We start from the raw sequence: 23,112 nt of genomic DNA on the forward strand, positions 1-23,112 counted from the left end.
GTCTCTTGTTTGTTAGGACGCGGGGGTGGTCGAGCTCTCGCTTCGGAGCCCGCAGGCCTGTGGTAACGCCCACCCAGGGACTGTGGTGGACGGACTCCCGGAGCGGCCCCAGCACCGCCCCCGCTGCCGCATATGGCAGCGGGGGCGGTGCCGGGGGCGGTGGCGGAGGAGACGGGGCGGTAGCGGGGCCGTCTGAGGGAATGCGGGCGGCCGCCGCCAAGATGGCCGCCGCCGCTGCTGCTGCCGCCGGACGGGCGGCGCCTCACCGTGAGTCCGTGGGTGCCGTCCGCAACCGGCGGGAACGGGGGGTCTGCGGGCAGCCGGCCCCCCGCGGGGGGGGGGGTGGGGGGCTTGTGAAGGCGGGAGGGCTGCGGGACCGCCGGGACCACGTTACACAACGCCCGCCAAGGTGCCTTTGCGTAACGCAGCCGGCAGAGCCGGGGCCTCCGATCCCCGGGCTGGAGCCTGCGGGCAGCGGCGCCGGGCGCTGAGGGGCTGCGCTGCCCCGGGGGCAGCTGCGGTAACGGCGCGGCAGGGACCTGACTTTAAGTCGGGCTTGAGTATGGGAGCGCGTCGATAGTGCCAGCCGGGCTAACGATGTCTTTTTTTCCCTCTCAGTGAGCTCAGGGCCGTGAGGCTTGGGATTTTTTTTCACGTAAGAGAAATCTGTGGTTTGCGGGTATCGGGCGCGATTTTTCATTGCTTTGTTTTTTTATTTTCCCCCTCTTAGGAGTTTAGTTTTAAATGAGGTGCTTTCATTTTTAGAAAGCGTTTGTGTGGCAGTCATCCTTATTTAACAGTTCAGAGGTTGTGTCTTCAAAATCAGGCCAGGTGCGGCGAGGAGGCGTGAAGGACAAGTCCCTTTCGCAGCTATCCTAATGCCACAAACGCGCGTTGTACGTGCTGCCTACAGACACACCTGTGTGGCGGGTTTTACCACAAGCAGCCAGGGTTGCGTGCTCCTTCGGCAGGAGCTTTCCCTCGCTCTCGCTAAATACAGCGCGTTACCCGGTTACTGCCGTGACCTGCCGAGAGGCACCGGTGTGCTTACCCCCAGAGCAGTGGAAGCACAGGCACGCAGCTCTCCCGCGCCTCGGCTACGGAGGCTAATGCGGTTTTACCGTTTCTAAAACTTAGGAAAGAACACTTCTACCAGCGTTCCAGCAAGTTGGAATCGTCGTCGTCATGCATCCCGTGTGTTCTGTGTCATGTGCTTTATGGTTCAGATAGAAACATGCATAAACCTCACCTTAAGTAAAACAAATGCTTTCCAGTATTTATTTACAGTACGGAAGGATCAATACAGCTATTGAAACTTCTCTTTTTATTGTTCTATGTAATTTACATACGGTGTCAGCGCTTTGAAAAATAATACAAGAGCTGGAAGAAGAACATAAATATCTGGAAAGAGTCCTTCAGGCATCAGCAATGTTTGAATTTAAGTTCTTTAGTTTGCAGCCTTTTATATCACTGCAGACACAGTCATCCACAGCTACACACTCTTAATCCTGAGCAAGAAGCTGGATTTGCAAGATGCTTTTCACTGTCATTGATTTCAGCAGGTTTTGAGGGTGCTCAGCATCTGTTCAGGATGTTATCAGGGAACTGTGAACCGTAAGATGCTCTGCTCAGCGGGTGGATCAGCTGCTGAGGACGTCTGTGCTATTGGGGCTCAATTGCTGCTGAACTCCTGCAGTCTGATGAGGGAAGCGTCACACCAAACAATTGCTGGAGAGCCAGGGATGCAGAATTTAACAATTTTTTTTCATCTTGGGCAATTCACACTATTGTTGTGCTGAAAAATACCATATAATGACTATGAACTCCTGAGGAAAACAAAGTGTGCTTTTGAAAAAGCAAACTGTAGGCAGCATGTGGGAAGTAAATTATCCTGGTTTTGGGCCATATCTTGGCTGATGCTGAAATCCAGGAATAATAGAAGTCTCTTAGCTGGGTAGTGAGAAAGAAGGCTGCCCACATCCCTGGGTAAACGGTTCTGAGACTTCTGCTTAGCGTGCCCACACAGGGTCAAACTAAGGAGATGTGTGCTTACGGCTCGAACGTACGTTGCTGAAGTTTGCTGCAGACCCTAAATTAACAAATGTCTAACCTATGTCATAGTGGTGGTGTAGAAATACTTTGCTTGTCTAGAGTTTGTCTGTACCATGAGGAGTTACATAGCTTGACCTACTTAGTGTGTCAGCACTGTGTAGTTTCTCTTGTGTTGTCTCTAGTTATTTTGGACTTATGAATGGAACTTAAAGATTAGTGAGGCTTTTGTTTGGTTTTAGGTTACTGCCTGGTATCTGAGAAGCTGTTAGCATACAGACTGTTTAAAGAAGGGCAGAAGCTTGCAATTTCATGACTTTCTTTGATTCCACGACCTGGAGCTTAAGGGAGAAAATGCCAAGCAGCGCAGTGCTGCCAAGTATGTTTGTGTAGCTGTTGAGGGATTAGTGCCTATCTGGTGAAGAGGGCCCTCATCCTGGTGCAAGGTTATCAATGTGCTGTTATCTTTCTTCCAGTTGTAAAAAGCAGCAGTCAGCTGAGGGTCCCAGTACGATGGAGAGGTCAGGCAACTGCGGCCGCAGTGACAGAAAGCACAAAACCTCAAATTCAGCCAGAAGTGCGGTAAGTTTGCCGTGAGGTCTGGGTGGGTGTGACCTGCTGTCGTTGCCCTCTGTCTCTCTCTGATATGGGACGCTGCTTTACTTGCATACGCAGCTGGTTATGTAGTAAGACATGGCAGTCACAGGGCTTGATCTAGGGGGGGGTTTTGTGCGTGTGTAATTGCTTTTATCTGGCTGGCTGCATTCACCGAGCCTCTCATTTTCATGATTCTATGGGGCAAGGATTGCCTGCCTTGCGCTCTGCAGAATGCAGTGAGGCAGCGGCCCACGGTAAGGCCTGAGGCAGTGCAGAAGTGGTAGAAGAACAAACAGTAGGATGTAATTATTACTTGAGGTTCTGGGTCCCGCTTCCTAGGTTTTATTCAGCAACCTCCTGACAGACACTCCAGGAGGAAGGGAATGGAAACTGAGGTTCCGACCCATCGGGGCAGGCATAGGCTCCTTTCAGTGCCCCTTTGTAAGACTTTGGCTTTAACAAGAGGAGAGCAGAGCTCCCTGTGCAGCCTTGGCTCTGTCTGCTCAGGAGGTGAGAGATCCTGGTCACTGGGCTCCCTCGGGCAGGCGAAACGATTCGATGGGGAAATCCACCGCTTGGGTGAGGGTTGTGATCAGCAGCCATTCCTGTAAAAGCTGATACTGCCATCTGCTCCGCTCCACTGTGCTGGGAGGGATGTTATCCTTAGAGCAGTGTGCCCAACCTGCACCTGGAGAGAAAACCCACTGTGGAAAAAAAAACCACAAACAACAGACCAAACAAAACCAACCCTGTACTTATTTTATCTGTAGAATGGCTCCTTGCTGCTTTCACTGCTTTGGGAGATGAGATGTTTCTCCAAAGTAATAAAGACATGTGTGGGTAGCTCATTTGTTTTCTGTGGAAGCTGATGCTTAGTTTGGTTGGAATCTACAGCTAGCATTCAGCTGAGATAGTTCCTTAGACTCTGTTTTATAATCTCCCTTACAGCCTTCAGCTGCGAGATAATTTTCTCAGTATATTTCCAGTTAAACTCTGTGTTGCAAAGTGATTACTTTTTTTTAAAAAAGTAAAGATCATGTAAATACTTGTTCTCTGGCTATTCATGCTTGTAGTTCCTATTTTTACACAAGCAGGATGAGCTTCTAAATAGGATGCTGCTTTTGCAAAAGGCAAATGCAGAAGGATAAGCTGGTTGTTTCATAATAATCATAATAAGCAGCAGAATAAAATAAAAAGCAGTAGAATTTGAAATATCTCTTGCTTCCATAGGAAACCTAAAACAGGAATCTTGATGTTAAACATGGGAGGTCCAGAACGGCTGGATGATGTGCATGATTTCTTACTTCGTCTCTTCCTGGACAGAGATCTGATGACGCTTCCAGCTCAAAAGTGAGAAACGCTGTGAACTCCTGGGTAACAGTCAGTGTTGGGTGTTGCTGTCTTAGCTGTACACTTGGACATTTAACTTCTGTTTATATCAGGATTTCTTAAGACTGTTTTATCTTGGGACCAGTCAGTGCAAGAAACAGTGTTATAATTCACTGGAAATAGGCGTGCCAAAATTGTTCTCTTCTGATTGCAAATTGTGGTTTCCTGTCACCTAGTAAGTTTGGGAAGGACGATGGAATATAACATTAAACAAGCCATGCAATGCTGGTTTTCTGTAATTTGGGGAGATTGCCACGGAAAACCCACTGTGGCGTAGAGATTTGGGGAAAGGCGTGGTGATTTGGGTTATGATATTAATATGTGTACCTTTTAAATGCCTCAGTAAATTAGCACCATTCATTGCCAAACGCCGCACACCGAAAATCCAGGAGCAGTACAGCAGGATTGGAGGTGGATCACCAATCAAGAAGTGGACAGCGGTGCAAGGAGAAGGCATGGTGAAACTGCTGGACAGCATGTCTCCTCACACCGGTACTTATTTACTGTGCTTGTTAAAAGTTTCTTTTGCTTCATGTGCTGAAAGTATACGCTTGTAAAGCAGCTTTTGCTTCTCCATTTTTGTTGTGAGTGTGAATGGTGTTCTCAGTCCTGCCAGGAATTCATGACAAAGATATTGCAGAAGTTCTTACTCGTTAAAAACTCAGCATATGCAAAATATGTGGTTCCCACCTATGCAAATGTATTTTTGTGCTGTGGTTACTTCTGTGGCTGCATTGGAGAATGGCTTTGATTTTGGAGAGTACTGTAGGTACTCATTCAATCTGCAGTGACACAGTGTAGCACCAAAAGCCAAGAGCCAAACACTTACCCACCTTCTGGGGCTGGATCCAGTGTGTGCTGTGGTCCAGCTGCCACTTCTGTCTGTGCCCAAGGTAACTGGCTTAAATGCTGCCCTGGGCAAGTCCACCCTTAGATGCTTTTGGTATGTTTCATCTTGCATAACTTCCGCCGTCAGGAGGTTGGGCATTTGGCCTGAACTGGTGGCTTCTGCTCCCTCTTTCATTGAGAGAGAGTAGGGCTGGGAGAGAAGGTGATTCAGTTCATCCTAAGGTCATTATCAAAGATGGGGGGATCTTACCTCTCCCCTTTGGTTACAGGAAGAAAGCTAGATGACTATGATACACAAAGCATCTTATTTTCAGATGGCTAAAGCTACATGACAGGAATCTCTGTTGGTGTGTACGACTGCAGGTGTCCTGCCTTGCCCTGTACGCCCTGCTTGAGCTTGGAAGTCTACGCTGAAGACAAGTGGTTGAGCCTTAGATTTTAAGAAAGGGGAATGTGTTTCCTGTGAACAAATAAGGCAGGCATGGGAGAAGGGTGTTCAGAGTGGCATCCTCACTAGCATAAATGAGGTGGAGATGTGTAACCATTGGCAGTGGCCGTATAATCTCATGTAATTCTCTTTTATGAAGAGGTAGAGCGTGAGAATGATGATCCGTTTAGGCTGTGCACGTGTGTGCACACGCAGAGTAAAAAATGTCTGTCGATCTAGGGTTTCCTGGTTGTTCATGTTCTGCACACCGCTGCTATTGAGTTTCACAGCGGGGTGGGATCTCCTGCTGTGAAGTGCATGGCCACCTTCTCACGGCTGCTCCTTGCAGCTGGCTGCAGGACGGCATCATTCGGCTGCCACGCACTCGCAGCAGCCAGCAGTTAGGCTCGGAGGACAGTGCAGCGTTCCCTGCTCCTGCTGCTTCCTCCAAGTGCCCTTCCCTGTTCAGGGCCTGCTGGGCCAGGGTGCTGTGGAGGGACTGCCTGACATAGAACAGCTCAGAGGCCAGAACTTAACCCTATAAAACCTTTTGTATTTGCCTTTGGTATGCCAGCCTGAGCCTAAGGAATAGGTGACTGCATGGGAGGGTGTTGGGAGTCTGACTGTTATCCAAAGCCACAGATGCTTTTCATTCCTCTGAAATGTCCCTCTGCAAGTATTGCTTGGATATAGCCAGAGTTTTTGCAACTTTGTCTGAATCTGTTCAGATTAATGGAATAATGGATAAAAGAACTAACACCACTTAGGCCTGATTTCAGGACTGAAGAGGAGGTCGGTTGGAAGAAAGCACAAAGTTTCCTAGCTGAACATTGCGGGGTTTGGTTGAGTGATAGGAGCAAGCCCCACCCGAGGACATGAGCAGGAGATAAGGCCTAATGGTTTGCCTTGGGTGGAAGTGCATGCTGTCCTTGCCAGTTCTTGGTGATAAAACTTGAAAGGTGAATACAGCCTCATTCCCCTCTCTCCAGATCGCAGACTCTCTCTGCACCCTGCTCCCTCACAGCGAGGAGCTGACGTGCATGGATTACCCTGTGCCAAGCTACCTGGTAGCACTAGTGTGATGGGAGAGGGGCATAGACACTTCTGTGAATGTCCTTGTACTAAGGGCTTCCAGCTAACATGTTTTACCGTGCAGTTGCACTGGGCTGGGTGTGCAAACCCAGGCAGCTGTGGTCATTCGCATAATGTTAATTTGCTGTGATTCAGCCACGTTCAACCTCCCTCCTGAAACATCTAACCAAATTGACACGAGCCATTTTTCACCCAGGTTAAATAGCTTCGTGGTGGAATTTGCACCAGTTTAGCTAAACTGCTTCCAGATTGGTTGGTAGTTGAATTTGACTTCAGCTTGTATTGTTGCTCAGTTAGCAGCTATAACTCTGTTTCTCCTCTGCTGCTTGTGGAAGGTAGTAGGTCATTTACTTACAGTACCTTTTATGCTACAGTTTCTTGCTATGTGACATTAAAACCATGGCATTAATAAATGTGAGTGGCAGGACTAGAAATTAAAGTTCCACATTCACGTTGCAGCTCAAGGGTGATGGCCATCTTCTCTGTCTTGTCTCTCATGGGACAGACAAAAAAAGGCAGTGAATCATCACTGCTTTGACAAAAGCTGGGAGAGACAGTAACCTTGTTGAAGGTATGCGAGGAATGAAGCTGGGAGTGTTGTTTAGTCTCTGTGAGCAGTTAACAAGGCGCACAACCTTGAGGGAAGGAACAAGATAACCACAAAGGGAACACAACTATTCAACTTTGAACTGTCCTAATTAACATCTAATTAACATTAGTTGGCATAGTAGGAATCCACCCTTGGGTAGGGAAAGCCCCCTACCCACAGAAGCCCCTTCCTCACTGAGCATGCACCGTAAAAAAGAAGGATACGGTGACTTCAAGTGGAGACGAGGCTGGCGGGAACCAATGGGAACAAGGATGATGGAGCCAACTTTTAAAAAAATACTGATAACCGTTGCTTGAAATGTGTCCGTATTTTCCATGTGTTAACAGAGGGGTGCTAGCTTTGGGCACCTACCACCTAGCACCCAACTCTGCGCAGATTTGGGATAAGAGCAAGTATCTCGACTCTGTGTGATTTTTGGCTCTCTGCACACCGGGTGAAGAACCTATATTTGGGACAACAACATGATGGTCGGTCTGTCTGAAATGACCTATCCGGGGGTCACCTTTGTTCTGATAAGGTATTTCTCTGCATTATGCTTTTTGTTCTTGAAGCAGCAGACTACCTTTGTGAGTAGAAGGAATTAATGAGATCACTAAGCTGCCTGCTGAATTCCTCACTGATGTGTTAGCTACAGATAATACTTCTCATCCTGACACTCTAATAGGAACACTAAACATCTTTAATAGAAAAACTACTGGAGTAAGAGAAGCCAAAGCAGAGAGCTCTCCATTCTCTTCAGTTCAGCAGCTTTACGATGCGTGGTACTGCAATCTGCCTTCTCCTTTCAGTTTTCGTGACCTTTGCTGATGTGGTGCTGGTGTGTCGGGGAATCCCCCTGCATGTTTGACAATACAGATTATTTGATTCCTAGCTATTTTGTAATTCTTTGTGGCACCTGCTTCAGACTTGGGTAGAAAAGGGCTAGAGGTAGAAGATTGGTAAAAGGCTCCAGAAGGTGAAAAGTAACACTCTTGGAAGGCTAGAAACAAATTTATTTCATTCGTTCAGCATGTAACGTGTCACTGATACCTTAATTCATGTGATGTTTGATCCTTTTTTCCACAGTTGCTACTCTCCTGCTTAATTCCGGCTGTGGTCCCTGCAAGATTAGTCAGAGACTGAAGCCAGAACCACACCAGGCTACAGCATCCAAGGCAGTAGTGTTTTTAGCAGCAGTAGCCCCTGAGGAGTCAGGCTTGCAACAGGTTCTGAAGATAAAACTTAGAAAGTTTATCTGCTTTTCTCAGCGTACCACTCCTGCTTGCTTTTGCTTGGTGACAGCTTTTTGTGAAGTCACACCCATCTCTGTGCAGTTCTTATACCTGATAGTCGTTGAGAGACCTCCTTTTTTACCTAAGAGTAGCTGCAGTTTTAAAAATTGAATGTGCTAGCCGTTGAGTGTTAACCATTTCCTTATGCATTTCAAGCAATGTTGCAGCAATACCAAGGACTGTGTTGCTTCGGAATAGCTTAAAACAGTTGGATGGGCTTTCAGAGTGAGCTACACGTTTCAGAGTATCTGTGTGCTCACAGGTAGCACTTTGGGAGCACTGCACCCTGCTAATGAGTAACTCGCAGCTTGTGGTGGTAAGACTTCAAACACCTGCCAAAGAAGAAATACTTTGCATACTTGTTTTACCTTGGTCTGGACTTTTGGGGCATAGAGTTTGTAGTTGCTGTGTATTTGCTGGACAGTATCAATAACCACCTGTGAAATTGCCTCCTGCATAAATTAATCAATCTACTGATTTACTGACTTGTAGTACGCATTTGACACGTTACACTTCAGCAATGGGACTAATATAAAGTAGTAAATAGCGAGCCTCACCCATGTCATCTGGGAACAATATGATTTTAAAGTGAAGCTTTATTGTTACAGGCAGCTGTCTGAAAATGAACAAGAGTTCTTCCTTCTGAATGAGTGGGGTTGGATAGGCTCAGTAGTCTGTAAGAATAAATCACACAAGCATGGTGATAGGAAAACCCATTTCTAATGTGGGTTTTTTTTTTTAGTGCTGGCATCAAGTAAGCTAATGTCTTGCAATGGTAATTATATTTTAAGAAGGCACATCTTGCTTTTTTATTGTTTTTAACGGTTCTTAGTATTTCTTACAAGCTGTATTTTAGCTGAGATTCCCTTGCCAGCAGAGTGAAAGCTTACAGGGTGAGGGGGCCATGTTGTTTCTTTAGATTGGCAGCTCTTTGTGGAAGGAGATGTCACTGTTTCCGGTAGTCCTGACTCTAACTGTAACAACAAAATGAGTATGTACGCAGATGTGAAGATCTCTCCTTTGCTGCCTGTCATGCAGGACAAAACATAATACTGCAAAAGTATTGCAAGAAGTTTCAAAGTTTTTCCCAGTATGTCCTTTGCCAGGTTAAACGCCTACTGTCTTTGCTCTGGTTGGTCAGACTTGTGTTTTTAATACCATTTAAAAATGTTAATGAGGTTACTGGCTCCTGGGGCTCCTGATGTTGGGTCATTATTTGCTGCTGCTCCCAGCTGGGAGCTCTCTTGCCTCCTGCAGAGAACTGGGGCTTTCTGAATCCTGTATAAACGTATGGAGTGAAGACCAAGCATGGGACATCTGCTTCCTTCAGAAACCTGTTAAATGTCATTTCAGAGCTAGTGACCTGGAAACCCTGAAAAAGAAACTTTACTTTTGTTCTTCTAAGAACCTCTGTTCTCTTCTTAAAAAGCACCAAAAAAACCCAAGAAGCCTGCCCTCCCTCCCCCTAACAAAACCATACTCCCCAAATCTTGAAGCCAACACCCAAAAGGTTAGAGATGAAAAATGGAAAAACCTGAAATGTTGTCCTTGGAGAGAATAATATTCCTTCCAAAATAAAGTGTTTAGAGGCATGAAGATTTCTATGAGAAACACCCAGGGACCAGAATGAAAGAACATCTGTCCCTTATTCAGTACCACTGATCTCCCGCCCCAAACAAGAGTCCCGGTCCTTGGGGGTTGATGTGCAAACGGAGCAGGCTTACCGGGGTGGGGGAAGGCATCTGCTCTCGCCAGGGTGGTGACCAGAGCAGTTGCCTCAAACGATGGTTCCACGTTGTCTTGTTTTTAGCTTTGTTTTGTAATGTGGTTAACTGGAGGCAAGGAAGTGAAATAGGATTACACCTACATAATATGATGAAGGAAAAGAGAGCACAGGTGAAGGAAATGCAAGGGGGCCAGGTGTGTGCTGAAGGTAAATAGGAGTTAGAGGGCAAGGAAGGGAGGGCACGAGGAGCAAATGGTTGGTACCTGGGAATTCCGCCTGCACGCCCTGCGGTGCTGGGCCTGAGCCCCTGGTGCAGCAAAGGCATCCGAACCCTTCGTGCACTGAAGGCATCCGGTTTTGTTGACTGCTCTGTTGGCACCGGGAGCCTGAAAAGGATAAAATTACCTATTTTCTTGAAATGCCTTATAGGTAGCTAGTGTCTGTAAGGTGCAGGGCCTTTTCCTGTTCGAAAATTAGACCTTCTGAAGCTGGTCCCTGTAGAGCAGAATATCTCAGTGCTGGCACACAAAATTGCAGCCCAGTTAGATTTGAAAGTTCAGGTAAATGTCCTGGAATGTGCAAACTGCTTAAGCAATGCGCTGCGTTTCCTTTTGAATGCAAAGAATAAAGAAAGCCTTGTCTGTCTTAATGTTTTGGCACTTTAATTACATTGGTGTATTTAAAAGCTCTGAGGTCTGATTTCAGTAAGCGAGTTGAGCAGTGCTGTTAGGAACCCCACAGTGCGTCTGTAACTGTGGTCTGTGTTAGGGCACAGCAGTGTTCGTTTAGCGTCTCGTAGTGATGATTTTTACCAATGCATCCTTTAAATCAGAACTCGCCCAGTAAAACGTCAAAGCTCTGTAAGTCTGGAAGCCACACCTCTGCTAAACCAAGTACAACCAGAAGAGCGATGCTTCCTGCAGAAACAAACAACAGCGTAAATCACTTTTAAATTCTAATAACAGCAAAGTGAGTTATCAGAAAAATACTTGGACAAAGAAAGATGCGTTTATATAACAGTGGTTTAGAAAAGTAGCCAGAAAATTATGAACAAGTTTGTTTCAACAGTTTCAGTCTGTCTGATTCTGTTCTGTGTACTTATTAATGACGTGTTATTGAGAGGTCTCTTTTTCCCCCCGCCCTGCAATTTCTTTTCCTGTGCTTTGGCTGGCAGCGCCTCACAAATACTATATTGGATTCCGATACGTCCATCCTCTGACAGAAGAAGCAATTGAAGAGATGGAGAAAGACGGCATCGAAAGGGCTATCGCTTTCACGCAGTACCCACAGTACAGTTGTTCTACCACAGGTGAGCATCTGTGCAGGAGCAGAGCACAGACAGAGGCGAACGTAGGCACGTGTCTGCGAGCCTGAGGGAGCGTGCGGAGTGTCACTGCGAGCTGTCCTGTCTTCCTTAAAGTGCCCCTTCCTGTTGGCCTCATTGCCACCTCGAGGTCCTCTGTGTTTCCTACCATTCTGAATTTTAGGTAGAAACTTTCAAACTAAGGATAGCTTTGTGTTACCATTGCTATTGTGAGATAACATGAACTGAAGGTTCAGGAACACGACTGAGTAAGCTTTCTTCATGGAAACTAGAACAATAATTGTTCTTCAGTTAAAGAATGGTTTAGTAAATTGTTCTTGGCTTGCACATTGTATGAACTCTGATATAATTGTTCCCATTTGAGGCTCTTGGGTCTGATTTACAGTTGCATTTTAAATATGTAGCATTTTAAAATATTATAATAGCCTGCTGCAAAACTTTTCATGTGACAGGTTGTTAATGCCTTGGCTGAATTTACGTTCTTAATTCTCTGCATTTCAGGAAGCAGTTTAAATGCCATCTATCGCTACTACAATAAAAAAGGGGAGAAGCCAAAGATGAAGTGGAGTGTAATTGACCGCTGGCCCACACATCCCCTTCTTATTCAGGTACAGAATTGTATGAGCGCCTTTGAAGTTTGCGGTCAGAATGAGAGGTGTGAACTGAGCAGGTCTGATATGTTGTCAAATTGGCATTCCCTGGGGTTTTCTTAGATTGCTTGATGTAGGAGAAACTTGGTGTCTTTGCATTGCCAGCTGACTTTAAAACAACAAAGAACTAAGTAAATACAGATGTTTATTGAGTTTCCTTTTCAGAAATATTTCCTACCAGTAAAAACACAGCATAATGTTAAGCAACAGAAACATTCTGAGGAAACACTTCACTTAGATCAAGTCTTAGCTTCTAACAAACCTTACAAGATTTCTAGCTGTAGAATGTACTAAAAGAAGATGAACCTATTTGCTGATTTAGGCTGTGTTTATATATTTCCTCAAAAAAAACGCCAAACAAAAACTTGAGAAGAATAAAAGGAATCCTTCAATTTGAGGGTACATTTTAGTTACAGTAATGAAATGTGTCTTGTCTACTATGTATGGAATTACAGGAGAAGGATGGTTATCTCATGCCAGATGTTTTGGCATGATAATGTACAAAAGTGACCACCATGCACATCTTGTTTGAAAAGCATAGTCATATTTTCATAACGGTGTTGGCTGGAAGGAATCTCTAGAGGTTTTAAGTCCAAATTGCTGCTCAGAGCAGGTCTATGGTCGACACACGTACCGATCACGGCTGTTTGTCAGATTCTCATCCATCAGCAAAGAAGTAATTCTAGGCACAGCCCTGGCTGGGGCATGAGCAATTAAGGGAAACCTTCTTGCTCCTTCCTTTTCAGAGAAAGTGGCATTTTTGTCTTTGTTGGGGAGCTTCTCCTCTAGTTTTGGTTTTGCAATTTTTGTGGTGTGCTGGACAGATGATAAGAATGACTGAAGGAAGGCAGAGTGGAACTGCCCACACTGTATGACGTTCCCCTGACAAGCTGCCCAAGCGTCATGCTGTCCTGGAACGTGCTGTTGTTATTATGCACTCCTCGTGCCTTCAATATGTATCCTCCTTGCCTTCAATGAAAGACCTCAGCAGAGTTTGGGAACCTTTCATATCTTCAGAGAACCTGCAAAATGGTTTCCGTTAGACAGAGTACATACACTCACCCTTTTCTTTCTTCTTTTTTTTTTTTTAATAAGCTCACCTATGTGCATTTCCTTAAGCCTGGGGAGGCTGTAATTGAAAGGGCTTTTATAAAGCTGAAGTGGAAATTCAAATTTTTTAACATTCTGATCTATTTTTCACTGTAAAATATCTAAGAGAGAAGACCATGCAGACAAGAGTTGTTTCGTGCTCCTCCAGCAGCGGTGGCAGCTTCTTTTCTCCCTGTATGGTCCCTCAGCCTAGCTGTGTGTATGCAGTGTTATGGTGCTCGGTTCACACGCTGGCGGTGGGAGTGAAGGCGCAGAGGCGTTTCCCTACCTTTTTTGTGTGGTGCTAAGAATGTTTCAGGTGCTGATGGACATAGGTGTCCATCTCTCCCATGTTCTCTCGTCGGCTGAGCTCACGGTGGAGGTCCCTGAAAACAGTTGAATACAGTTATCTCAGACTCGCTTCAGCAGCCCGCTGGCGGACACCTTTCACAGAGCAGGCTCTTTTCCAGCGCCGTGTGTATGTACTCTCATTTAGTCTAAGTATAATGGGGCTGCTGAGAGAGGATGGTTGTGCTCTGCGCACTCATCATTTCTCTTTTCCCCCGGCACTAGCAGCTGCACACGTGTGCCCTCCAAGGCCAGGGAACCGTGCTTCAGAGGCCGTAGAGGAGAGTTGGGTTGAATTGGTTATGTTCTTTCAGTTTGTCACCAGCATCTTAAAACCATTGGGATGATCAGTGGGGACCTTTGGTGTGCTGGGACTGGGCACTGTGTGGTACTTGACAGTGTTATATGTGCTATCTCTCGCTACTGCCCCACGCATACCGAAAGGGAATTCTGAAGTTCTTAAGGCAACATGGAACATTAAAGCTGCCTGGCTCGGGTCATTTGAGAGCACATAATGCCTCTCGGTGTTTCTGATTCAGGTCTTTGTTTTGGTTTTTTTTCTGAACAGTGCTTCGCTGATCACATACAGAAGGAACTGAACCTGTTTCCACCTGACAAGAGGAAAGATGTCATCATCCTCTTCTCAGCTCACTCGCTGCCCATGTCTGTGAGTTACCGAGGTGGCTTCTGTCATTGTTAGACCAGAGTCGCACTGGGCTGAATGGAAGGGTGTGCGGCTCGCACGCCTGCGAGGCAGAGCCACAGTTGTGGAAGTGCCAGGCAAATACAAAAGAGAAATATGAAGGCGAGTTAATGACGTGCAGGTGGACGCCTGGTGCAGAGCTGAAGGCGAGACATGTGAGCTGTGGTTACTCTCCTGCACGCTTACTCAGATCTCTGCTGTTGGCCGCCATTGAAGACGGGGCACTGGGTTAGGTCGGGCTCAAATGGCTGCTTTCATGGCCTCGTGAACTTGCCAGCTCAAACCCGGATGGCAATGGAGGGGGAATATTTGGTTATTTTCTCGCCTCCAGAAGGCAGTAATAAGCTTTCCCTGAAGGAGTGAAAGTAAAATCTTTGCAAGGGTTGCAGTAAATGACTTGACCCTCTATCAGCAACCAGCAACTGCAGTGAAATGGCTCTCAGAGCATTTTTAAAAAATGCAGTGTATTTACCAAAATGTAACCATATCTATATACAATGATAGAAGAATTTATCTTTTATCATGGGAAGGAGGAGGAGTAAATGTTCTGGTAAAGCAGCTTCATCATGGGTTTTGCTGGGCAAGAATGCAGATTTCTTCCCTGTTTCTCATGAGCCAGGCACTTGATACGGCCTGTCTTGGGCACCGCTACATCATGTGCAGCATGCTCGCCTTCCCCAGTCTTTAGGTGGTCTTTGCCCAAACGTGTTCACTGGAAGAAAAAGGTCTGATGTTTCTGTGTTGAAGGTAGTGAACCGTGGTGATCCGTATCCTCAAGAAGTGGGAGCTACTGTCCACAGAGTCATGGAGAAGCTGAACTACTCCAACCCTTACAGGCTTGTGTGGCAGTCCAAGGTACGTGCTCAGGAAAGCTGTAAAGCTCCTCGGGTGATGGAGTTTATGATCTTCCAACTTAAGATCATAACCTTGGTGCCTTTTTCCTATTTTCAGCGAGTATTTCTGCTAGAACAGAATCCCAAACCTTTACTCAAATTCAGTCTTTCCAGATAATGCTCTTTACCCACAGTTTCTCACCTTTTTTGTATGTTGCATCATTTAAAAGTAGATTTTTGATGCTTCCGTTAGAAAACCTATGTTCTCATAACAACTAGTTTGGCTTTTGTCTTCCTCTGTTAGAAAGAAGAATTGAGCACTTGCTAGATTTTGAAGGTGTTGCTTTTTGAGGATCTCTGAGCAATTTTTCCAAAGTCATCACTGTGAAATAGGCATTCTTAATATGAGTGTAATCCAAACGGGCTTCATTATTCTTGATGAAGACTGCTTCCACTACTTTGTACTTACTGTTATTACTGCAAATAGCAAGGAACATAACTTTTACAGAATTTTGGAGTGCAAGTAACCTTATGGCTCGGGGCATTACACCTATCATGCCATTGTTATCTTGTTCTTAAAGTTGTGTATTGTGGTACATCAGCACCACATACTTCATGGATAGTGAGGGATAAGGACAGTTTGCTATGTCCGGAACGCTGACTTCTTTAAAAGCCTGTGCAATAGTGGTCAGGGTTTTATTGAACTGACAACAGTAGACCTTTATTTAAATTTTCATTTACTTTAGTGAGAGTCTCATTTAGGCCAGCTCAGATTCTGTTTCCTTGGGACTTAAATAGCAGGAGAGTATGTCTTCATAAAAATTTAATGGAGAAAGTGAGAGGTACGGTCAAAAGCAGGGAAATACAAATAACTGGCTCCATCTTAAACGTAATCTGGTCTATGTTGTCCTGCTTAAGAAAACGTGGGTATTCTTTGTAAGAATATTGATTTTTTAAATTATTTTTTTAATTCTTCCCACCCCGCTTCTTACAGGTTGGACCAATGCCTTGGCTTGGTCCACAGACGGATGAGACCATTAAAGGACTGTGCGAAAGAGGAAAGAAGAACATGTTGTTGGTCCCAATAGCATTTACAAGTGACCACATTGAAACACTGTATGAACTGGATATTGAGTACGCCCAAGTTTTAGCGAATGAGGTAAATGTTTTATAGTTTTTTATAACTGTTTGGATAGTAGTGCTCTGAAATTGCTTTTCCTATTTTGAAATTTGCTTTGTAGTTGCTTTTTACAATATGATTTGGGGCAAATTTAATTTTTCTGTAAATTGAAAATTAATCTGAACTGGCTTAACTCAAATGAATTTTTAGCAACACAAAACAAGTGGGAATTTGTCTTTCTAGATTTAACTCTTTAAGCCACTACTATCCTTACTAAAAAAGAATCATTGTATTTTTGGCAGCGAAGTGAAATTTTGTATCATAGTTATTTTTCACGTTTTGAAAAAAAACATGATATTGCATTAATTCTGTCGTTTTGGGGCAACTTCTGAATGAAGTAGAAAGGAAGATTTTGAAGGCTAACTCGTGAAGGATCTAGCAGACTTAACTTCTTTTGTCCTCATTTTTGATTCAGTGTGGAGTTGAAAATATCAGAAGAGCAGAGTCTCTTAATGGAAATCCACTGTTCTCCAAGGTATCTTCTTTGTTGCAATAGTTGTAAAAGTTTGCAGTTGTGTGTTTCCTACTAGATTATGGATGTCGTCTTGTAGTTTTAAAGTGTTTTGACTTTAAGAGCAAAATGGAAACCCTGTACCACAGGTATACCACAGGGTGTTTTACCGCAGTTTGTGTGTGTGTGTGTGGTTTTTTTTAAACTTCGGAAGTTTGGTTTGACAAAAAAGAAAAACAGTTTTGTATTCATTTGTAGTAAACTTACAATGAAATATTTCTCTTAAGATATTATGCCAAGGCAGTTTTAAAGCAGGATTTTCCCCTGCAGTAAAAGGGGGTGGGGGTCTGATGGATACACAATTTGGCAATCTCAGTAGTCAGTGTGATACATGTTAAAGCATTTTTTTATTTTACGTGGATAGGTTTTCTCACTTCTGATTTTTAATTTACTGTCTTTCAGGCTCTGGCAGACTTGGTCTGTTCGCATATCCAGTCGAATGAAATCTGCTCTAGGCAGTTAACCCTCTGCTGTCCGCTCTGTGTAAATCCCGTCTGCAGGGAGACAAAAGCCTTCTTCACTGACCGGCAGCCGTGATGGGAGTTCGAGGAGAGCACTGCTGGATCATGCAGGAAAATTGCCCTGGGGAAGCAGTGCAAAGGAAAGAAACCGCTTGACCAGACTCTCCTCTTACATACTTACAGGCTGGTAGTCTGTGATGCTAACCTCATGTAACAGTGAGGAGAACTTGATTTTTTGTTTTATGTTTTTTTCTTATGTTTTCTTTCAGAAGAGTTTGTAGAAAGTAGGGAAGTAAGGGCGTTTATTCTGTGATGTGGAAAGATCTTTTTTCATCTGATTCTGATTGGACTTGGCATGAGCCCACAAGTATGCACTGAAAAACTTAAAAAACTTTTCTACAAGTTAGCTTCTATTTCCTATGCAGGGATTTATTTGTATGCAGTTTTGTCTTGAGTGCATTAATTTCAGCTTTCCAGGTAAGACATACAATTATTTGTTTGGTTTATGCCTAAGGTACAGTATAACCAGCGTAGTCACTGATTGTTTCTTCTGAGAGTGATTTTTCAGATGGGTTTTGAAGATCAAGTGACTTCTAATGCTTTTTAAATAATGTGTATATTTTTTTTTAGAACATAAAGATAAGGCTTTGTTTTGGGTTTTTTTTTTTTTTTTCTCTCCTGCCGGAAACTTCCAGTAAAAGCTTAGCTGGGATAGTAGAATGCACAAGAATTGTTTACATTTTCTAGAAAAAACACTCATCACCTGCAGGAAAGCCTCTGCATTTGAAGAGCATAAAATGAAAGGAATAAGCCTGCTTGGGTGACGCTGAGGAACATGCTCAGTTGAAACAAATGTGCATGTTTCAAATCTAGCAGCCATCAGCAGCATGTATTGAAACACGTTGGTTTATCTTTTAAGCAAAATGGCTTTATAAAATTATTATTAAAAAGGGCTTTCTCTGTTTGGCTAAGTACATTTAGGAAGCCAGGCTTGCTCTCCAGAAGGTTTATAGATCTGCTCTGTGCTTTCTACTGTGCCACAGTGCTGTGGTTTTTGCGGGATACCTATGGACTTCCACGGGTACAATTGATCTAGCTTAATTGATGTTGTTATTTAAAACTAAGATGATAAGTCAGGAGTAATTTACATTGCAGATGCCTGAGAGCAGGCAGCCCCGCAGGCTGATGGCTGCGTGCTTATGCTTACCTTTGTCAAAAGCTGAATTTTGTCTGTTAGATTTTTGGCGCTGACCGTGGGCCAGGAGCACACACTCGTAACCCAGCTAAACTTCGTGCTTGTTTTGGCAGGCGTTCCGGAGCATCAGGACTGCTGATCCACTCCGAAGTAGTGGTGGTTCTGTAGAGTGAAAAACCTTTTTCAGGCAGTATTCCCTCACTGTTAGCACCAGGACTGGTGTCCAGGTTAGTCTTGGGATAGCAGGGGGTTTTCTGAATGGCTGGTCACCACACAGCGTGCCTGAGCTTGGCACTTGAAGTAGTTCAGGGCAGAAGTACCACAGCACCTCAGTCAGCGGTCCTCTCGCACAGGGACCTCTCCTCCCGGGTGGGACAAAGGAGGAGCAAAGCTGTGACAGTGTTCTGTGGGACTGAGCCATATGTGCGTTAGTCTAGCTGTCAACTTCCTGGGTATAAATGTTTACTTACGTAATTAGCACTGAAATGCCAGTACTTTGGCAATGCAGGTTGTTTTCTGTAAATTGACGATTGAGCTAATCGTGGTGTTTGAGAAGCAGATGCCGTGCTCCTCAGACAGTTTTATTTGCTTATGTAATTAGGAGACACGAACAGTTTGGACCTCTGATCTTTCAAGGGTTTTTTAAAAAGAAAATAGGCCTCTTGGTATAACAGGGGTTTATCTTGTTCTATTTTACATTGAAAGAATTAAACATGGGATACAAAAGAACTGAATGGATGCTGTGTGGATCAGCCGGTGGGCCAAGCACTGCCATGGAGCGATGTAAATCCTACTGTACAGCCTCGCTAGCGCCTGTGGCCTAACCCATCTTGAGAGTTGCTTGACATGTCTCCACTGCCATACTGCAGCTTCTGAGTGTGATTGTGGCAAGACAGACTTAAATTCCTTCAGTGCCAGAACCTCCTACATTACTGCTGTCCCTCGTAGCTTTAGCAGAATGAAGTCTTCCTTAGCGTACCTTCCTCCTTTGTACCCGTGCCTGTACTCAGCAGCAGGGAGCCAGAAGCCAGGGCAGGTCTGCAGGTGCCAATTACATGAGACCAGGGTCCCTGTCCAGGGCTTTGACTTCCAAAACCTTGCTGTATTTTTAGTGCTCTCTGACTAGCAGAGGTATATGGTTTTCAAACAGTGGGAGAATCTATAGGACAATTTTTCTCCTTTTGTGGACATGAGCAGAGACCGGGCTATTGCGTGTCTTTTGTTGAATGGGACCGGTAGCGTGATGGCAAGACGCTACCTAGGAAAAAGCTGTATCCCTCCAGGACCTTTGGTTGCCTTCAAGTCTTTCAGTTCTCCTTTGAGTCTGTCCTCTTGTCCATCTTGGCATGGAGAATACCTGAATTCCCACAGTGCCCGTCAGCGCTGCAGGGAGTTCACTGCATATGTCCGTTTCTTGCCCCATTCTTGGTCTCTGCTCGCTGACTTGGCAGGAAAAAGGAACACAAAGCTGATTCCTGCCCTTGCTCAGGTGGAGTAGGTGGTTATCACCTGTGTGTGGAAGGGTGACATTTTCATGGAGAAGCTTTGAATCAATGTCAAAAGAGTAAAAATGTCTGAAATATGTGTGGGAAGGGAACACTGGCCTTATCTCTCCTTGGACAAAGAACTTCTTTTCTCTGTTCCCATTTCTCTGCTTGACACTTATGGGTCAGTGGATGACAGCCAGTTTTGTAAAATCTTCCTACTTGTACCTCTTACCTACCAGCTGAAGGGTATATTGACCTTGAAATCCAGGTTGTGACCAGCACATTTAGAAGTGTGGCTGGAAGTGACGCTGGAAACTGAAGGTTAACTTTATATGAACATTGTGATACTACAAATATAGATTGGCTTTTTATTTCCATACTGGAGAGAGTGCTGAAAATATTAGCTGGCTGTAATTATGAGGCATTATGTTTGTCCCTGGTTATAAAAGGTATTTAAAATTCACTTTTTAGGATGCTAACCACAAGTGAGATAATTACTAAGCCTGTTGCTGCTATTAGACCATAATTTAGAAATCACTTAATTTTCTAGCTTTTAGCAGATGGATTTTGTCTCATAGAGTTACAGAGTCATTGAGGTTGGAAAAGACCTTTAAGATCAAGTCCAACCATCAACCCTACACCATCAAGCCCACTAAACCATGTCCTGAAGTGCCATGTCTACACGTTTTTTGAACACCTCCAGTGATGGTGACTATACCACCTCCCTGGGCAGCCTGTTCCAAAATCAATGTTGCCCCAGCCCCCTCAACTTTCTTCTTATATCCTTCTTCATTTTGCTGAACAGATCATGTAATATCACTCTGTCCTGCTATTTAACAACAAAATTTTGTCCTCGTGCAGCCTGCTGAAAAACTATCTGAGCAAGTTAGCTAGCTGCTCTGCTTAATATTTTTAATAGGAATCAAGATGACTGAGACTGGTAACAGTGGGAATTCTGCTGCCATTGAAATATTCTAATCCTGGGTTTCTTGTTTGGGAGCATTTCTGACCATGCTAACTAAGAGTAGCATTCATCTGACCTTACTTTAGATGCTTCCGACCTAGATGTCGACACCTGAGCTGGTCTCCTAGGTACTATTGATGGTCAAAAGGTGTGTTTTAATAGGTGATTCTGAGCAGTGATTCATCTCCTCTCAAAGCAGATGTCCCCAGCAGGTCGGATGAGTTTCACTCCGCCGCTGCCTCTGGCCGTGCAGGGAGCGTGGTGCCCTAGCCCAGTGGTGGTTGGCTACATTGCGCATGTCTAACGTGAGGAGAGATGAATGCCATCCACTTACGTGCCTTCTTCTTCAGCACTCTGCCAGTGATGTGTAGCTGCTGCATTTGGGAGATTGCAGTCTTGACCCCACAGTTACGCATTCAGTTTGTCCCTCTGGCAGATTTTAAACATTTGGTGCTACTAACTCAGGACCCCGTCTCGTCAGATCCTGAGCCCTTTCTGCTCTGGATGAATCGATTTGAGCATATGGAAGTGTCAGCATCTGGGAGACTCTAGTCCTCGAGCAATAATCTAGTTTGATTCTTTTCATTATCAGTTACACTTCTTTTGCAGTACTTTTATTTCATTTGCCAAGTGTTTATCATTTACATGTGCCCTGACAAAAAGCAACATGTTGGAAGTGAGCTTGAGTGATGCAGCGTTGTAGCTGAAGACTTTGTCGGTAGGAGCCAAGTCCCGAGGCTGGACTTGAGCAGTGGGGGGGCTTCGGGAACGGAGCGGAGCCGCTGCTCAGCCTGCCGCCTGCTAATGCTGGGGTGCGTCTGCAGCGCCGCGAACAGGCAGCTGCACGACCGAGGCTGCACCTCGGAGCAGCAGTGAGAGCTGGGGCGCGAAATCTTCACAGCAGCACTCCCCGCGCTGCGGAGCTCTGGCCTGAGGACACTGATTGAAAAGTAGAGTTCAGGAAGGGCGCTCTTGGCATCCTGAGGACAGTAAAGTGGGAAGTAAAGGAGTTTGCAAATGGAATGTTTTGAAGAATTTGCTCATGATTAGGCTGTTCTCCTGATGTAACTCTCTGCAGGTTTGCTTTTTTCCTTTTTTTTTTTTTTTAGTTGAAGTTTTTCTTTTTGGAGTCTATAAAATCTCCCTTATTACTGGCTGCATTTTAGAAAATGTGATAGCTTCCAAAAGCGGTGCTGTAATACTAAAAGGTGTGTGGCCGGTGTCTGTGAGCTCACCTCCTGGAGAAGAGAGTGTTACAGTTGAGTTCAGGGGGGCCGGGGTTTTCCTAGGAATATCTAAAAGCTCACTTTATTTTCCCTTTCTACCACACCCAGAGAGCTGGAAGTCAATATGAAGTGTAAGATGCAAGAGAGAGAGAAATTAATTTTATTTTTTTAATGCCAGATGTGTACAAATACTTGCTTTTAGTCTAACATACCTATTTCAAGTTGAACAAGGACTTCCATTTAATGTAACACAATTTTTTTAATCTTACTGTGTATCATTTGCCATAAAGATGGAATTTCAATTAAATTTTTGGAAGAAATAACTGAGCTGTGTGTCTTTAGTAAGAGCCCTTTACAGTGGTATTTGTTGTCCCATTGGTTGCTTTCCTTTGCACCAGAAAGCAAAAGCATTTGGGCAGGTACTGGGCAGCGTTTCGATTCGGATCGGTAGCGAACTGTGAATTCCCCCCAACAGAGAGTTGATCCACTCCGTGCACCAGTTTCACAAGGGGTTCAAACTCCGGACTCCCCTGGGAGGAGGCACTCCAGACGTGCACCAGGCGCTCCCGCTGCCAGCAGCTCTCGGCCAAAGCCCGCTTCAGCTGCTCGGTCCCAAGAGCCAGGCCCAGGGTTCCCTGCAGCAGGTCCTGCGCGCCCGCTGCGCCGTGCTGGCCCGCTCCTGGTCGGCAGATACTTGCCGAGTAGCCCAGCCGTGGTGGGTCGGCGCCTTAGGTCTCGGGGGCAGGAACGCACGGCAGCCCTGGGCTCGCAGGCGTAGGACCTCCGGCGTTGGAAGGGACCCGGAAGGGTCATCAAGTCCGGCTCCCTCCACCTCGCGGGACGGTCCTTCCGGGCCAGGGCGGGTGCGCAGGAGGGCAGAGTTCAGTAATGAGGTTCTGTGAGCAGCAGCCTTTATGTGGGTCTTTATGTGGCCTTTGGAAAACGGGTGTCCCCAGTAGCCGAAGCCGCTTGCTCTGCCCGCCAGAAGCATCTGGGTACGTGCCCTGGCGGCAGCTGGAGCACTGCTGGGCCCGATAACCGCACGCTGCCCTCACCTCCGTCACCTGCCTGCGGGGCAGCAAGCGCCAGTATCCGTTAAACCGCTCCCTTGGCGGCGCTGACCGTCACGCA

General features: G+C 45.3%; 1 protein-coding gene across 3 annotated transcripts; it reads left to right on the top strand.

The window, feature by feature from the left end:
- The first annotated feature begins 3,883 nt into the window (after window positions 1–3,883).
- Window positions 3,884–18,105, top strand: FECH (ferrochelatase). Of its 3 annotated transcripts, XM_082012797.1 has the most exons (9): window positions 3,884–3,996; window positions 4,379–4,527; window positions 11,185–11,319; window positions 11,836–11,942; window positions 13,990–14,088; window positions 14,872–14,979; window positions 15,952–16,116; window positions 16,553–16,612; window positions 17,051–18,105. In XM_082012797.1, exons 1-9 carry the CDS (start codon window positions 3,899–3,901, stop codon window positions 17,183–17,185), a joined length of 1,056 nt encoding a protein of 351 aa, XP_081868923.1. In that variant the 5' UTR covers window positions 3,884–3,898; the 3' UTR covers window positions 17,186–18,105. The 3 variants fall into 3 exon arrangements, with proteins under 3 accessions (XP_081868923.1, XP_081868924.1, XP_081868925.1); XM_082012798.1 differs by lacking the exon at window positions 16,553–16,612; XM_082012799.1 differs by lacking the exon at window positions 13,990–14,088.
- Window positions 18,106–23,112: the final 5,007 nt, after the last annotated feature.

This window comes from Phaethon aethereus (genome assembly GCF_964289735.1).
Source record: "Phaethon aethereus genome assembly, chromosome: Z".
NCBI lineage: Eukaryota > Metazoa > Chordata > Aves > Phaethontiformes > Phaethontidae > Phaethon > Phaethon aethereus.

Excerpts from the sequence above, each read along its gene's own strand:
- FECH (XM_082012797.1), top strand. The coding sequence starts at position 3,899 with ATGTTAAACATGGGAGGTCCAGAACGGCTGGATGATGTGCATGATTTC. Across the intron at positions 4,528-11,184 it reads CAGCATGTCTCCTCACACCG|CGCCTCACAAATACTATATT; the intron begins GTACTTATTTAC and ends TTTGGCTGGCAG. Across the intron at positions 14,980-15,951 it reads GGCTTGTGTGGCAGTCCAAG|GTTGGACCAATGCCTTGGCT; the intron begins GTACGTGCTCAG and ends CGCTTCTTACAG.